Raw genomic sequence first — 17,089 nt, 5'->3', positions numbered from 1 at the left:
GTCGTGCAATCTTTGCAACCAGTACTTCTGCCCCTCTTTATCAAGAGGAAGGAAGTGCATTTCATCAATTGTTCTCTGGGAGCAACACTGTTCATTGCAAGTAATCTGAGCTCAGTTGTCGTTTTCTGTCGTTTCTGTTTATTTCCTTTATCCTGTACATGGCTGATTTGTACAGAAGCTGCTTTTTTCTGTTGCCTCCCCTTTAGATTATGATCTCCTTGAGAGCATGGATTATCTTTTCCCCCTTTATTTTATTTTTAATTTATGGAATAAAATAGGCATTTTCATAACATAGTTTAATAAAAAAAAAGATGACTACATATGAAACTGCAAATCTATTATGTACAATTTGCTTTTCCTTTTAAACATATAACAAAGTTATATAAATTTCTTTTTCTTCCTTTTTTGCTCTCCCCCCCACCCTAGAGATTGCTACCATTAGACACAAATAGACTTATGTGTGTGTGTGTATGTGTGTGTGTGTGTAAAATTATTCTGTACATACTTTTATTTATCAATTCTTTCTCTATTTTCTTCATATGTCCTTTATAGTTAATTTGGGTATTTATGCTAGTCAAAATAACCATTCACTCAGAGTTGTTCTTAAAACCATATTGCTATTACTGTATACAAGGTTATCTTGGGCTCTGCTCATTTGGCTCCTCATTGTATCCCCAGAGTTTAGCACAGTGTCTGGCACAAAGCAGATGATCAATAAATGTTTATTGACCATTTACATTATCATAGTTGTCTCCTCCTTTCCATGTTTAATAAAATAACCTAATTTATAGTCCAAACATTCCAGAGAATAATATGGAACTGTGCCCAAAGGCCTATAAAACTGTGTATACCCTTTGATCCAGAAATACCACTGCTAACTCTAAATTCCAAAGAGATCAAAGAAAAAGGACCTATAAGTACAAAGGTATCTGTAGTAACCCTTTTTTGTGGCAGCAATGAACCGGTAACTGAAGGAATACCCATCAATTGGGCAATGGCTGAGCAAGTTGGGGTATGCGATTGTGATGGAACACTATTGTGCTATAAGAAATGAGGAGTAGGATGGTTTCAGAAAAACCTCAGAAGCCTTGCATGAGCTAATGCAAGGTGAAGTGAGCAGAAATAGGAAAACCTTATACAAAGCATACAGCAACATTGTAACCATCAACTTCAGAAGAAACTTTAACAAGTTGCATATGGTTTGGTGAGATACAAAATCCATGAGCCTGGAGAGCATGGGTTAGCTATTGTTATACTGTATTATATAAAATAATAATGATAGCTAACATTTATATAGCACTATGTGCCAGTCATTATGCAAAGTGCTCTACAAATATTATTTCAGTTGATCCTCACAACCACCCTGAGAAGTAGGTGCTATTATTATTCCCATTTTACAGTTGAGGAAATTGAGGCAAACAGAGATTGAGTTACTTGTCCAGGATCACACAACTAGTAAGTGTTTGAGGCCAAGTTTGAACTTGGGCCTTCCTGACTCGAGGCCTGGCACTCTATCCGCTGCAGACCTTTTATGGAAAACTAATCCCTATTGTAAGAAATAGGGGAAACCTGGTCCTGCCACATAACTTCATCTGTTGGTTCATTGTGACTTCTAGATTCAAGTTTAAAGCTTTCAATCTCTATCTTTCCTTGGCATACATTAAGAATTTTATGTATTTAAAAACATTTTGAGAAGATATTCATTTTCATATCTTTGGAGAAGGATTCCTCATAATAATGGAACTATTTTAGTGGAATTAAATAAGGATGTCATCCATCTACATCAAGGAATTACTAAGATGTTTTGATTTGACTCTTTTAAGGAGAAATTAGACATTGCTGGATGCATGGTGCATATATGTACATATGTATATAGGATGTGCATATACATATATGTGTATGTATACACACACACCCACAGTATATACACAGCTAATGAGGCTAGAAAGGTAGGCTTGAGTAAGACTGTAAATGGTCTTGTCTGCCAAACAGGAGAGTCTGCATTTTATCCTAGAGGCAACAGGAGGCTCCTAGAATGTCTTGCACAAGGAAGTGACTTGGTCAAATTGCTTTGGCAGCTATTCACCGAGAATGGATTTCACAGTGGAGAAACCGGCTATTGTAACAGTCCAGGTGAGAGAGGTGAGGAGGCCTGGGCCAAGATACACTTATGTGAATAGATGAAAGAGGACTGATGTGAAGTGGAGATACTCATTAGGAGGCTAAGTCACACAGGGCTTAATGTTCATAATTAATTGCCAGAACAGTCCATCCATGATGGTAATCTACCTATACATTTTACTTAAGCTCTTTATACGCTCATGTCCCTAAGAGTAATTAGATTAATGATAAAAGTACTAAAATTGACCATCTTTTTTTTTTTTTGCCTGGGAAATAAAATATATAGGAAATTACTCTATATCTCACCTGATAGGAATTATATTTTATCTTTTAACTTATGATATAGTAATACTTGCCAGGAATATACTGCATTTATAGGAAAAGATAAATATATATTTTGAAAAAACTCCAAAGTGAAAACAAGCCAGGAAAAGTCTTCTCTGTTATTGATGGAATATAACTGACTACTCAAGATAACAGAGACCAGCACCAAATTTAAATAATGTAGTAGAACTGATCCAGTCTCTACATCTACTTATAAAAATATAGATACATTAAGACTTGGATCAACAACTGCAACATTTTCCAACACCAAAAAGGGAAAGCAGGCTTTTCTCATTGCAAGTCATTAGCAAAGTCTCCTGGGAACAGGATTATGAAAGCTGAGATAAACAAGAAATGTTTCCTGATACTATAGATACTGCTCCTTGGTAATGCCAACCTTCAATGCAGCTATTCACCTCCATATAAATGGAGGGTATGGCCTGTATTCATATACCAAAAATGCTTATTTCCTCAATGTTATTTCAATTATATGTTTTTGTCAGCAATGTTATAGACAATCAGGCAAAAAAAGAATAAAACAGAAGGAAAAGATAACCCCAGAGTAAAATCAAGAGAAATCTTCATGACTGGCCTATAGACTGGTCTATACTACAGTTCGCAAACAAACTAAACTATGTGGAGCAATGAAATGGGCTATAATTTCGTACTACTCTTCTCTGCAAGTTGGTATCAGCCCCACATCCCCACTGTTCCAGTAGAGGGCCATAGTATAGCATCGTTAGAAAATCACGAATGTGAAGCTGGGATGGAGCTCAGAAGTCTCATGTCGGACTCATATCCTCATTTTACAGATGAGGAAACTGAGGCCCAGAAAGGCAAATCAACTTGCCCATGGTCACACAATCCATAACTGTCAGAGAGGGAATTTGATCTCAGGTCCTCCAACTCCAAAGCCAGTTGTTTTTCTACTATCCCATAGGAAAGTCTCCATTGCATTCAAGCTCTTCTTTCTATCAATGCCACTTTGGGCAAGCCATTCTGGGCATCAATTTGTTCCTCTGTAAAATGAAGGGTTTTAGACTGTGTTATCATAAAAGTCCCTTCCAGTTCTCAATCCCATGAATTTTGTAAGCATTATACAGGATCATTCCTCTTCCCCACACACAATAGTTCCTTAAACCTGGTACGGAGCAGTAATATGAAGGAAAAATAGGGTAAGTGCGCAGGAAGCATTGTGGGAGGGTCATTTTGTGTATGTAAGCAGGCATGTCTGTCGTTTATTAGCTCAGGTTATTGGAATATTTTTATCTCAAGAGCAAAGTCATAGGTTCAGTCCCTGTGTGAACTAGTTTGCTTCAGTTTGTTCAATAGTCATAAACTATACTATTTGCTCTCTTGCAAATGTATGCCATTGGTCCCAGGGGTCCCTTGTGGAACTCATCAGCATCACTGAACAAACAGTTCAAAGCATTGTTCTGTCTGTAATGGTCAGGAGTGTAATTTCTGCATATAAAGGCCAGCCTCATTTCGTATCTACATGTGTATGTTGCAAATAAGCCTCATATGGAGCCACCACTATCTAAAAGGATATTGATTGTTAGGCAGAAAGCATTCTCTGTCTCTGTCTCTGTCTCTCTGTCTCTCTCTCATCAGTAGCTTTTTCTTGTTCAACTACACTAGTTTGAAAGGAAGTGTCCCAAACAATTGTTATGTGAAGATGAGCTTACCTTATCAGCAATGTCCACTCTGGCCTTATGATCGAGAAGGAAATTGACTGCTGATAAATGGTTTCCACCCACAGCGAAGTGCAGGGCTGTGCGCTTCATCTAAGTGAATACAGTTGGTAGGAAATGCTTACTGGAGGTTTGTTATGGGAAGGAAGAAAAACATGCATTTTTTAAAAGACAGCTGGAAACGAAAATTTTAGTTATCATCTCATCAAAACAGGATTTACTCTTTTTAAAAAGATTTTTTCTCATTTCTGGAGAGTCTAACATTTGCTCAGAGATCTTAATGTGTGTGTGTGTGCGTACATATATATATGTATGTATATATATATATATGTTCAATTTTTCCTCCTTTTCCTTTTTTTCTCTTTAAAAATATTATTTGTTACATGGGATGATTCTCTAGAGGAAGCAAAGGAAGGGATCCTGGGAGAAACTGCGGTAATGTGAAAAACAAAAGCTATCCATAAAAAATATTTTTTAAATCATTCAGCTCTGCTCTTTTGGTTTGCCTTGAAAGTACTATGAATTATTTCCAGCATAATACAAAATGCATTAGGATTCACATAACATTGGAAAGCTTTACAGCTCGCTGGGATGTTTGCCAGAAACATAAGGAATATAAAATTTAATAGAAGAGCTGAAACCCCATGCAGAACCAGTCATTCTTGTAATACAACAAAAAACATTAGCTTGTAACAGATGCTGTTTCTTTTTATTAGCACGAATCCTTGATAGACGTTAAGAATTTTCATAAAAGAAAAAAAAATGGAAATACGTGGCAGAAAATCTCCTGGGCAATCCTTTTTAAACACTCTCTCTTCAGTTTGTTTTGCCTATAAAATTTATAATTTTTAAAAATTTTCCCCCAGAACATACATTATGCCTGTTACCTAGGTGGGGAGCCAACCCTAAAATGCACAGTCTAAGGAGGGCATCATTGTTACCCAGTGGATTGATAAATGGAAAAGTATTTAGATGTCCCTCACAGACTAGGGTTTAGGCTACTTTAAAAAAAATGAATTTATTATAAACACCAAAATAAGAGAGGAATTTCCATATAAAGAATAATCGAAGTATAGGATTATACATGAAACCTTAAATCTTGATTATGTGCAGTTTACATATGTGTGTATATACACGTATCTATGTCTCTATCTCACTATCTGTCTGTCTGCCTAACATGTGACTTTCAAAGCCCTCTTACTTGCCTGATTCTCTCTGGCCTTCCTTCCCTACTGTTTTCTTCTATACATTTTTTTTAAAATGCTTCTTTTCTTTTTCTTTTTTTCCCCCTAACCTATACTTATGTCCCCCTCTCCCTCCAACCCCCTACTATTGTGAAAGGAGGGAAATTAAGACAAAGCTTTTGAAACAAATATTTTAGGCTATTTTTTTATAATGCCACCACCTACCTACCTCCAAGGGCAGCTACTTATTAACTTTAATGCTTCATAGGAACCCACATGAAAGCCAGCAAGGCAGTGGTAGACAGAAAATAAGGCCTTAGAGTCAGAAAGACCTAGTACAATTCTGCCTCTGACACATACCAGCTGTTTGACCCAGAGCAAATCACTCCATCCCTCAGTGTGCCAGGCAGTTCTCTAAGACTTTAGTTGTAGGGCATCTGGTGATCTGTATGGGTAAAGGGGGTTTCCTAAGTGGGTGTTCCTTACACCAGTGAAATCAGAAGTCCCGACCAGGAAGGGGAAAAGAAAGAAAAAGAAAAATCTGTAGAAAGAGCTAGCCTTGGAGTTAGAAAGACCTTGGTTCAAGGCATGTCCAAGACAGATATAGGCAGTGTGACCATGGCCAAGTCCCTTCATCTTCTTGGTGATCTGACTCCATACAGCTCACTAAGATTTCAAATGAGTTTTACAAGTCACTGATCTGCAAACATAGAATGAGTTTTCTACACTAGTTTTCACATTCTAATAAAAACACAAATCTTGTCCCTCCCCTACAAAAAAAAAATGAAACTTCCGTAGTGGGTAGAGGAAGAAGCTTATCCATTTTTATGGGAGCTGCCAGCAGCAAACAACATTTGGTACTCTGTAATTTTAGTTTCTATGACACCAATACATATGTACATATATGTGTGCATACACACAGAGACCGACACACCTCTTGAAATACACCCACAGACTCTCCTAAGCAACTGGCCCTAGCCATGTCCTTTCTCTCCCCTGTCCCTGTCCTACTTTCAGAAATATCACTAGGAATATCCAGAGATCTCCATAAAGAAGAGTTGCAGGAAATCCAGGGAAACAGGAAACCCATATTTGCAGCAATGAACCCATGTAGCCATCTCCTGTTGCCCTTCCTCTCTCCGAAACCGTCAGGTTTCACCAGGTTATCACCAGGGAGATAGGAGCTTAAATGAAAAGTTTCTACCCAGAAAGGAATGTTTACAACAACCCAACAACAATGCTATTAAACAAGTCATTTGTTCTAAAAATTTCAACTTTGGAGGAACTAGCTACAGGTGACATTCCATGGAAGGAAATCAACTAAGATCAAGTAGACAAGGATGTTCTGACTTTCCAGAATTTGAGAGGCCCAAATGATAAGCTGACTGGAATCCAAATTTCTAATCTCCTGTTGACTGACCACATACCCACAATGGATGAAGTTAGGCAGAGAAGGTTGAAAAGCAAGCAAACATCCTACATCCTTGCCCAAAGATGAGATAAACTCGCATACCCAGGGAGGTAGTGCCTTTTGATTTCACCTTTTCAATTCAACCAACAAACTTTATTAGTAAAAGTAACTAACATTTATATAGCTCTTGAAGGTCCAATACATTCATGTTTCTGCCTGTCTCTAGGGCAAATATGAATGCCTCTATTTTACAAAAAGAAAAAACTGGAAAGATTTGTCTGTGGCTAGATGGACAGTAAGTGTCAGAGCAGAGACTCAAACACAGGACTCTTGGCTTCAAATCCAGCTCACTTTCCAGTACCCACATCAATATAGTCCATTATATCAATTGTATCCAATTTTTCCCATTGTTCAAGGGTGTACAAAGAGAATTACCAGGGGACCCAACTCCCAAGGAGCTGTTCTTTAATGTGGAAAGAAACATCAATAGACAAACCAGTGATACAAGGAGGAGGTGATGAGAGCAAAGGATAGGGCTAGGGTGCTTTGAGAAGTTTGAAGTGGGAGCAACTTCTTTCCCCTGAGGGTGGGGGTGTCACGAGAGGCTTCAAGGAGAATGTGGTCCCCTAGCTGGGCTTTTAAGGAAGGAGTGGGATTCCAACAGGGGGAGCTAAGGTGGGGATTGTCCATGCCAGGCAATGCTCATGTAAGCAAAAAGCATGTCAGCTTTTGGGGGCAGGAGAGAAAGAGAACATGCACGAAGCCTAGTTTCACTGGGCTGTCAGAGTAGAATAAATGAGACAAGATGGCTGAACCCAAATGGCGGAGGACCTTGAATGCCACGGTCAAGACTTCATACTTTATTTAGTGTATAATCTGGAGCTCCTGAAAGTTCCTGAGTGATTAGAGTAAGTGATTAAGATTATTATGGCTGTAGGGCAAAGCATCAGTTGGAGAGAGGATCTACGAAAGGTAAGAGCACTAATTATGAAGCTATGATGGTAATTCAAGATCTGGATAAGGGGGGGTGAGATGTGGAGCTAGAACTGACAGACAGCTGGCATGATCTGATGTGGGAGATGAAGGAGTATAGACAGCATTAGGCAGTAAAAACAACATGGCGTCAAAGGACCTGCTTTCAAATCCCAACTACCATCCTTACTACCATGTGACCCTGCCCAAATCATTTAACCTCTTGGATTTCAGCTTCCTCATCAGTGAAATGAAAGAGGTTGGAGTAGGTGGGCTCCGAGGAGTGCTTTTCACTTCTAGATTTAAGAGTTTCGAAATCAAAGATGTCTTGAATTTGTGAACCTGGGTAATTGGGAACTGTGGTAGTACTATCAACAAGAAGAAATTAGAAGGAGCAGAGGTAGGGGGAAAGGGATGAATTCAGTTTTAGATAGCATGAGCTCAGTTTCAGAATGAAAGGTTTTGGTGTTCATCTTGGTGGAGAGAGCCAGAAAGCAATTGTAAATATAGGGGTGGAATTCCGGGGGTGTTATCTTTGCTCCAGGACTACTGAGAGAATTGGTCTATCTCAGCCACTACTATCAATTATTTTCTACCATACATATTGTCTATACTCACACTGTTCATGGCATTAATGTTTACTTTCTCCTCAACCAACTTCTCCATGATATCCAGATTGTTTCTTTTAGCAGCATGGTGAAAGCATCTCTCATTTGGCAACACTGGAGGAGGAAGCAAGTGCAGATGAGAAATGGAGACTGAGGCTATTAAAAAAAATAATCCAATTTAAACATACATTTATGAAGCATGATCTATATGCAAGGCACTGTGGTAGGTGTTGCAGATACTGGAAAGATCTATGATTTTGCCAGCCTGGGGAAGTCCCTGCAGAAGAAAGCTCTTTACTGATGCAGATCACAACTCAATCATGACTTGGTAGATATGTCTTAAGTGCAGAAGTGATGTGACATTCCCAAGACCACCTAACTAGTAAGGGTCAGGGGTGCTATTTGAGCCCAGATCTTCCAAACTCCAGACTTAGTGCTCTAGCCAAATCACCTTTCACTGGGGAGCTAGTGACCAAAAGAGAATTAGGGTTCACCCTCAAGCAGCTTGTATTCTACTGGATGCAAACTTACCTAAGTATGCTTAACTCAGATGATAGCCTTCCCTTCTTGTAATTTAGAATAATGAATTTTCCTTCCTTCTTTCCTTTCTTCCTTCCTCCCTTTTCTTTCCTTTTCCTTTCTTTCTCTCCTTCCTTTCATTTTATCTGTTCTTTCTTTTCTCTTTTTTTCTCTTTCTTCCTTCCTTCTTTCCTGTCTGCTTTCACCCTTTCCAAAACATCAAGCAAAAACTACGGCACATCAGACCACCCAGAAGATGTCAATGCATTCTCCATCCAGAGACATCAGATGAGAGCCCCTGTTCGTTGGGGGAGGGACAGGAAGGGGAGCAGAGGGAAAGAGGAGGGAGATTGTTGATAACTACTTTGGCCCAGATGAAAGGGGAGGAATTCTGCTTCACTTACATAAACTGACCAAGAGAAAAGAATCACCTGCAAAAAAAAAAAAAATGCCTCCAGGCTAGGGATGGAAGAAACTTTGTTTTCAAAACACTGCATTGCATAAACGCAAGCAACATCTGTGACTCCTAATGTTTTATTGTTTTATTCCATAGCAGGGTGACCTACAGCCATGTACTGTCCAAAGACTTGGGGCTGGCCAGATGGAGGCACTGGTCACTGAACACCTTAACTGGGGACACTTCTGTGTTCTGGTATGGTGGGAAAGAACTTCTGGGATCATTTTGCTTTTCTTGATGACACTAAAAACTGCCTCTTGGTAAAACTGAGGCAGTTCTACTCTTCTTAACGTAGGGAGGCATCCTGGTATTTGAGCTCTCATGCTGGACTTGCAAGTCAGAAAGACCTGGGTTCTAATCCTGCCTCGGATACTTTACTAGTTGTTTGGCCATGATCAAATCACTTAACCTGCCTGAGCCTCAGTTTCTTGAAACGTAAAATGAGAGGGGATCAATTTAATGCCCACCTCACATATTTAGAAGTTCAAATGAGATAAGATATATAAAGCGCTTTGCAAATTCTGAAGCACTCTAAAAATATCATCTATTATTATGAAAAAGAAGGGAGATAGAGGGCATTCATTGGTTTGAGGGAATGGTTTTTGAGAGGCAGGATAGTATAATGGAGAGTGCTGCTGAGCTCAGATCAGGACCTGTAGGTTTGATTCCTGATTCTGATACTATCTGTGGGACCCTCAACGAGTCACTTAATCTCTCTCTGTGCCTCCTTTTCTCTTTGTTTAAAGAGGAGACAAGAATACATTACTTTTAAAATGTTTTCTAAAGCAAAAATCCTATAATCCTGTAAACTTCAGCTAATTTGGCCTAGATATCAGCTAGGATGATAAATTCATCTTCAGTGGATATTTATAATAAGGGCTTACTTAAGAGTACTGTTCTCAACATGATTCCTCTCAGGAAATCATTCCATGGATCCACTCTTTTCCAAAAATCATACTCAGTTTTGAAGGCATTACTTTCTTTGATCCTGCCATCTCCAAAGTTTTCAGATTTCTTCTATCCCTCACCTGGAAGGACTTCCATGGATGCTCTTGGAATGGCCAAGTTGCCTTCCTTAGAATTCAGAAACTGTGAGATCCTGTGGCCTCAGGAGTGGTCTCCATCTTTTCCTGAAGAAAGAAATCTTGGCTCCTTTCCTAACACAGCCCAATTGGTAATGTGAAGATTGTTGTTGTTTGGTTGTGCCCAACTCTTTGTGACGCATTTCTTGGCAAAAATACTGGAATGGTTTGCCATTTCCTTCTCCAGTTCATTTTACAGATGAGGAAACTGAGGCAAACAGGATTAAGTGACTTGCCCAGATTCACACAGCTAGTAAGTATCTGAGGCCAGATATGAACTCATACAGATGAGTCATCCTGACTCCAGGTTCAGCACTCTTTCCAGTGCCCCACCTAAGAGGTTCACAACCCAAATGTCACTGGCTCCATTGAACCAGGGGTTATTAACCTAAGATCTATGAACTTTTAAAAAAAATTGATAACTATGTTTCATCATAATTAGCTTCCTTTCTAATCTTATACATTTTATTTTATACATTTTAAAAACCATTATTCTGAGAGTGGTCATTGAACTACCAAAAGTAGGTTTCACTAGACTACCAGAGGGATCCAAGGAACTAAAAAGTTTATGAATGTCTACATTAAACTAATATAGCATTTTCAGTATTTTGTTATTTGATAGAGAAAGTGACACGCTCAATTCCATGGACCAAGATGGCAGTCAACAAACAACAACCCATGGGCCAATTCTGGCCTATGCCTGTATTTGTATAGCCCACAGGCTACCATGCTTAGCTGATGGACCATATAAAAACAGACAGCAGACCACAGTAGGCTGACCTTTGAACTAAGAGAACATGAGATCCAAAAGCAAACACCCCCTTCCCAGGCTAAAGGCCAGAGAAACAAGTGAAAGATACCTGAGACCAGAGACTGTGACTTTGCTATGTCCCTCATAGTTCATCGTTCAGTACTTTGAGAATAGTGGTGGGGAATTAATGGGAGCTGATTGACTTAGAACTGCAAATAGTATAATTTTTCCAAAAGAAAGGAAGGAAGGAAGGAAGAAAGGAAGAAAGAAAGAAAGAAGGAAGGAAGGAAGGAAGGAAGGAAGGAAGGAAGGAAGGAAGGAAGGAAGGAAGGAAAGAAAGGAAGAAAGAAAGAAAGAAAGAAAGAAAGAAAGAAAGAAAGAAAGAAAGAAAGAAAGAAAGAAAGAGAAAGGAAGGGAGGAAGGAAGGAAGAAAAAAGGAAGGAAGGAAGAAAGAAAGGAAGAAAGAAAGAAAGAGAAAGGAAGGGAGGAAGAGAGGAAGGAAGGACAGACTTCCTTTCCTATTGAATGCTATGTGCTGAGCACTGTGCTAAACACTGTATAGATATTGTCTCATTTCATCCTCAAAGTAACACTTGGAGTGGGACCTCTTCAGCTATTTTTCGGTCGAGCTTTGCTCTTCATGACCCCATTTGAGGTTCTCTTGGCAAAGATACCGGAGGAGGGTTGCCATTTCCTTCTCCAGCTCATTTTGTAGATGAGGAAAGAGAGGCAAATAGGGTCAAATGACTTGTCCAGGGTCACACAGCTAGTGTCCGAGGTCAGATTTTAATTTAGAAAAATGAGTCTTCCTGACTCCAGGTTCAACACTGTATCCACTGTGCTATCTAGCTGCCCCTCTTGTAGTAGGATGTAGGTTCTATTGGGATCCCCAGTTTACAATCAGGGAAACTGAGGCAAACAGATTTTTGTTGTTATTTTTAAGTCACCTGCCCAGAGTCACCCAGCTAGTAAGTGCCTGAGATCATTTGAACTCAGGTCTTCCTGACTCCAAGTCCAGCACTATACCCACTGGGCTACCTAGTGGCACAGATAAATAAATACAAAATACGCACAAAATGAATGCAAGTTCATTATGCAGGAAGGGAGAAAAGCACTGACAGCTAGAGGCGATGGGAAAGACCTCTTCCAGGGGAGACACTTGAGCTGAGCCTTGAAGGGAGCTGGGAATTCCAAAAAACAAAGGAGATAACAGAGCACCCTCTCCCAACCTGTCGCCATGTTGTATATATAGCTCATGTAGTATAGGGACCAGATCTGTGATTTTACTAGTAGAGGGACCTCCTGGGTAGGGAAACTCCTGTCAGTGTTCCAGTGTGCATGTTAGAGAACAGCCTTGAGCATTAAGGGGCCAGGGGACTTCTCCAGGGTCACAGGGCCAGTTTTAGTCATAGGTAGGACCTGAACCTAGGGCTTTCTGGTTCTAAGATAGCCTTCTATTCACTCTGCCATGCTTCTTCTCCATACAAAGGCTTTGCCATGGGCACCAAGCCCATGACCTTGGTCAGCTTTACTGCCGTACTCTGACTCCTCCAAGATAAGCGACCCTGACAATTTCACAATGTCACATGAAACGCGTCAATTGCTAACCCAGCCAGATCCACTTCTGTTTATGTTTTTCATGCTTACCTAGGCTAATTCCACTGCATTTGTGCTCTCCTTGGGATCAGAAGGTTCTGCAAGACTACTAAATGATTAAAGTGTCCTAGTGCCAGCACAAAATAAACTTTGACTCTCTGAAGTCACTCTTTCCTCTCCCCCAAGGTCAAAACCAATTGTGTGACTTAGCTAACTGTTGTGCTCTATGCAACCTGCCTTCATTCAGGAAGCTGGAAAGTGGAACATTTAGAAATGTGAACCAGGTGACAGAACATTCTCTCCAAAATGACCTTCTCAACCAGCTCTTAACCCCAAACTGTTCAATGGTCTTCTTGTCTCCTTCCCAAGTCAGTGACTAACTACAAGTTGCCTTCTTTCCTTGTCTCTTCCCATCCCCCATAAAATCTTGGCACCATTGGATAGGAATGTTGGGATGAAGCAAAAGTTCCCATCTCACTCCCATTGTCTGCATGCATGACCTTTTGTTGCTTTAAAAGGATGTTTCCATCCATGAAGGTACCACAGGAGGAAGCATCCAGAAGATAGGTTTATTGTGACATTATGTTAGCCCTGTTCTCCATTTTCAGTCCCTTCCCCACAGCTCTCCTGCACAGAGAAGTTTTCCGTTATTTATCTCAAGGCAGATCATCTAATTGACATAAAGCATGTACAAAAATACTAAGTCTTTCAACATTCTGAAGCTAGCCCAGGAAAAATGCTGTGTGAAGAGACGACAACAGGGATATCTGACCTGCTGAGACCTGATTGTCCTATGAGAACGCTCAGTTTTGTTCTGCTTTGTTTTCCTTGCTGCCAAACCTGTGATTTCATTGGTATAGAGAACTTTTTGTTGTAATTGTTCAGTCCTTTCAGTTGTATCTGACTCTTTGTGACCGCCTTTTGGGGTTTTCTTGGCAAAGGTACAGGAGGGGGATAGTCATTTCCTTCTCCAGCTCATTTTACAGATGAGGAAACTGAAGCAAAAGGGGTTAAGTGACTTGCCCAGGGTCACACAGCTAGGAGATTTCTGAGGCCACATTTGAACTCAGAAAAATGAGTCTTCCTGACTCCAGGCCCTCCAGGCCTGGCACTCTATCCATTGCAACACTACCAATGAAGAAATTCCTTCTACTAACAGAGGTCAGGAATTCTTCTACAACTTAAAAAAGTTCTCTGTTATACAGGTTTATACCTTAAGAGTGTATGGAGAATCAAGATCATAGCTCCATTAAAGCACAAGGATTTTCCCCAAATATTTCAAAGCATTTTCACATATATTATTAGAATGGGACAGGTGTGATGTTCCTATCTGACTCTGAAAGAATCCTTCATTCCTCCATAGGTATTGACTAAGCACCAATGAAACCCATAACTATGAGGGATGCTGTGGGCCATATAAAAGAAACCACTGCTCCCCCATACACACACACACACACACACACACACACACACACACACACACACACACACACACAAACACTTGCTCTCATCTAGCTAGAGAGACAAAATATGAACCAATCAGAGAATCATTCCAAGACAATCTACAGATTAGGTGGCAGAAAATGTGCAAATACAAAAGGTTCTAACTTCTCTAAGGCTTAGTAGGGGAGTCCTAAAGAATGACCCAAGGTACATAGAAATTACATAGGATTACATGACTATAGTAAATGTCTGGGATAATATTTGAACTCTTCCTGTCTCTCACCCCTACCCTTTATCTACTACTATAGTACTGTCATGATTTATGTAACAGGGCATTCACAGTGTACACATATGACATGAATTATCTGATCCATTGCTCTAAGTATGCTCCTTAGGAAGATCATCTATACCAGCAGTCAGGATCGTATACCTTCCATGTCCTTTCCTCTGACTTCTTAATACCACCCTATTTTCCAGCTGAAACTGCTCTCTCCAAAGTTACCAATCATTTCTCTTTTTTAAAAAAATTTTTATTGATATTTTTCTGTTTCTTGCATTGCCATAGCTACCATCCCGTATGACAAATAGTATATTTTTAGAGAGGAAAAAAGTCAGCAAATTAACCAATATATTGATGAAGTCTGAAGACACGTGCAATGTGCAATACTTGTGGACCCCCCACCTTCAGGTGGCAGGCTAAGAGTGTCTTCTCTTCTGTCTTCATCTGAGTCTTGCTTGATCTTTATAATTTTGTTATATTTAGTTTTGACTTTGGGGTGTGTAGTTCTTTTCCTTTACATTGTTACAGTTACTGTTGATATTGTTTTCTTGATTCTGCTTACCTTACTCTGCATCAGTTCATATAAATCTTTCCATACTTCTCTGTATTCATCACACACATCGTTTTTTACAACACAGTAATATTCCATTACATTCTCATACCACAATTTGTTTAGTACTTCCCCAGCTGATGGGCAGTTTGTTTAACAATTCCCTAATTTTGCTTCCAATTCTTAGCTATCCCAAAAAATGCTGTCATAAATATTTTGGAGCATACGGAGATTTTTTTTTTTTTATTGATGGCTTCTTTGGAGTATAACTCCAGTAGTGCAATTTGCGATTCAAAGAGTATGGGCATTTTCGTCATTTTGGTTGCCTAATCCCTAAATGGTTATACTATTTCTCAGCTCCATCAACAATGTATTGGTGTGACTATCCTTCTACATCCCCTCCAACACTGTTGCCATTTTGGGGGTCATTTTTGTCAGACTTCTTAATTGTCAAGTCCAGTGACCTTTTCTCAGTTCTCTTTCTTGATATCTGCATCACTGTCCTTTAGCCCTAACTTCCCAGGTATTCTTTCCTCTCTTCATTTTCAGCACACTGCTCTCTCTCGGTTCTCCTCCCACCTGTCTGGCCACTCCTTAGTTTCTTTTGCTACATCGTTACCCATATTCTGCCATCTAACTGAAGTTATATTCCAAAGCTGTGTTCTGTATCTTCCCTTAACAATATGTGTCTACTCTAAAACAGATTTTGATTTTTGGTTTATTATACATATTGAAAGAACAACAAACTAAAAGTGCCTCAGATAATCCAATGTCCTCTCTCTCTATTTCCTCGGTGATCTCATCAGTACCCATATATTCATTTATCATATCTCTGCTAACTCCGGTTTCTGTTTTTCCAGACCTGGTCTCTCGCTTCAGCATTAGTCTTCACACCTTCTACAGCCCCCTCCCACAGAGTATCTCTACTTGGATGTCCCACTGGTACTTCAAACTCAACATATTCAAAGTGGAACTCATTATCTTCCCCTAAACCCAGCCTTGCTCTAAACTTTCGCATTTCTATTGAGAACACCATTATTCCACTGTAACAGATCCATCACATACACTTATCCCTTTGGAACTTATGCCAATATTGATATTTTCTCCCTATCCTGGGGTCCACACAAAGACTGAAGCCTGCACAAATAGGCTTCTGGTTATGCATGACTCATCATTTTTGGGTTACTAAAACTAGAAAAGCTGATAATGCTGGATACCACATCTGGTGGAGGAAGGAGGTAATATTGGTTGGCTCTTAGATTTAGTTCTCCAAGTAGCAAGATGTGATTTAATCAAGGAATGGAGAAGCAGGCTCTTTTTTATCCTGGAATATTGGGAGAGATTTTGAGGACAGAGCTAGATTTCCCCCAGTGTAGAATCTTGGTGTTTCATCCAGGCCCTGGTTCCCCTCTTGTGCATTTCCTTTCTTTTTCATCAGCTTCCAGATTACTAAAAGGTCTTAGAGTACTGGAAAGAAGTAGTAGAGTTTATCAAAGCGATGAACAACACCCAGAGAGAAGCCCTGGGAAAAGTGACTATTTGACCCAACTCTGCCAGTACAAAGAGGTAAAATCTAAAAAATCACCACCTCTATTTGTGTTCCAATGAGGCTTAAGTATTCTACTAGCCTTCCAAATGATTGTAGAAATACTAATAAGTTGATCCCTTTGAAGTATACATGATGCCACTTGATGTCTCTGTGTTTAGCATCCCCCTCCTGTGTGGAAATAAAAGATCTGTTCTTTTCCTGATTCATGTTTACACATTGGGTATCTCTCTTATTTTCCCCACTTCTGGAGGAAACCCTAGACAAGAGCCCTAAGTAAGATTCCTGGAACTGACAACTTTCCTTGGGAGAGTATGAGATAGGGAGGAGGTGAATGTGTGAATTGGAAAGTCTATTTCTCTCATTGAGAAATCAGGCAACCCCAACGCAATGAACCAAGGGCAAACCAGGACAGCAGGGGAGTGATAGGAGTCAGCATAGGCTGCTTGTCTCTATCCTTCTGGTGGAGCAGTGTCTTGCTAGCTACTGGCCTAGACTAACAGTCATATCAATTTGTAACCTCGAATTCACCTTCAACTCTTCATCCTTTC

At 39.8% G+C, this 17,089-nt stretch overlaps 1 protein-coding gene across 3 annotated transcripts in view; it reads right to left on the bottom strand.

Annotated features, from left to right (window-relative positions):
* ANKDD1B (ankyrin repeat and death domain containing 1B) overlaps positions 1-17,089 on the bottom strand; it is a 73,385-nt gene that overhangs the window by 49,867 nt on the left and 6,429 nt on the right. For all 3 annotated transcript variants that reach the window (XR_011966513.1, XM_072606374.1, XM_072606375.1), the window contains exons 2-3: positions 8,325-8,428; positions 4,134-4,232 (exon numbers count right to left, since the gene is read on the bottom strand). Coding sequence is in view for 2 of the 3 variants with exons in the window: in XM_072606374.1 (XP_072462475.1) it covers positions 4,134-4,232; positions 8,325-8,428 (203 nt within the window). In the remaining variant the exon portion in view is untranslated. The remainder of the gene's footprint in view (positions 1-4,133; positions 4,233-8,324; positions 8,429-17,089) is intronic.

The sequence above is a fragment of the Notamacropus eugenii genome, chromosome 4 (assembly GCF_028372415.1).
Source record: "Notamacropus eugenii isolate mMacEug1 chromosome 4, mMacEug1.pri_v2, whole genome shotgun sequence".
NCBI classification, from domain to species: domain Eukaryota; kingdom Metazoa; phylum Chordata; class Mammalia; order Diprotodontia; family Macropodidae; genus Notamacropus; species Notamacropus eugenii.
The sequence above is the reverse complement of the archived record's forward strand: the minus strand, read 5'-3'. Positions and strand labels throughout refer to the sequence as shown.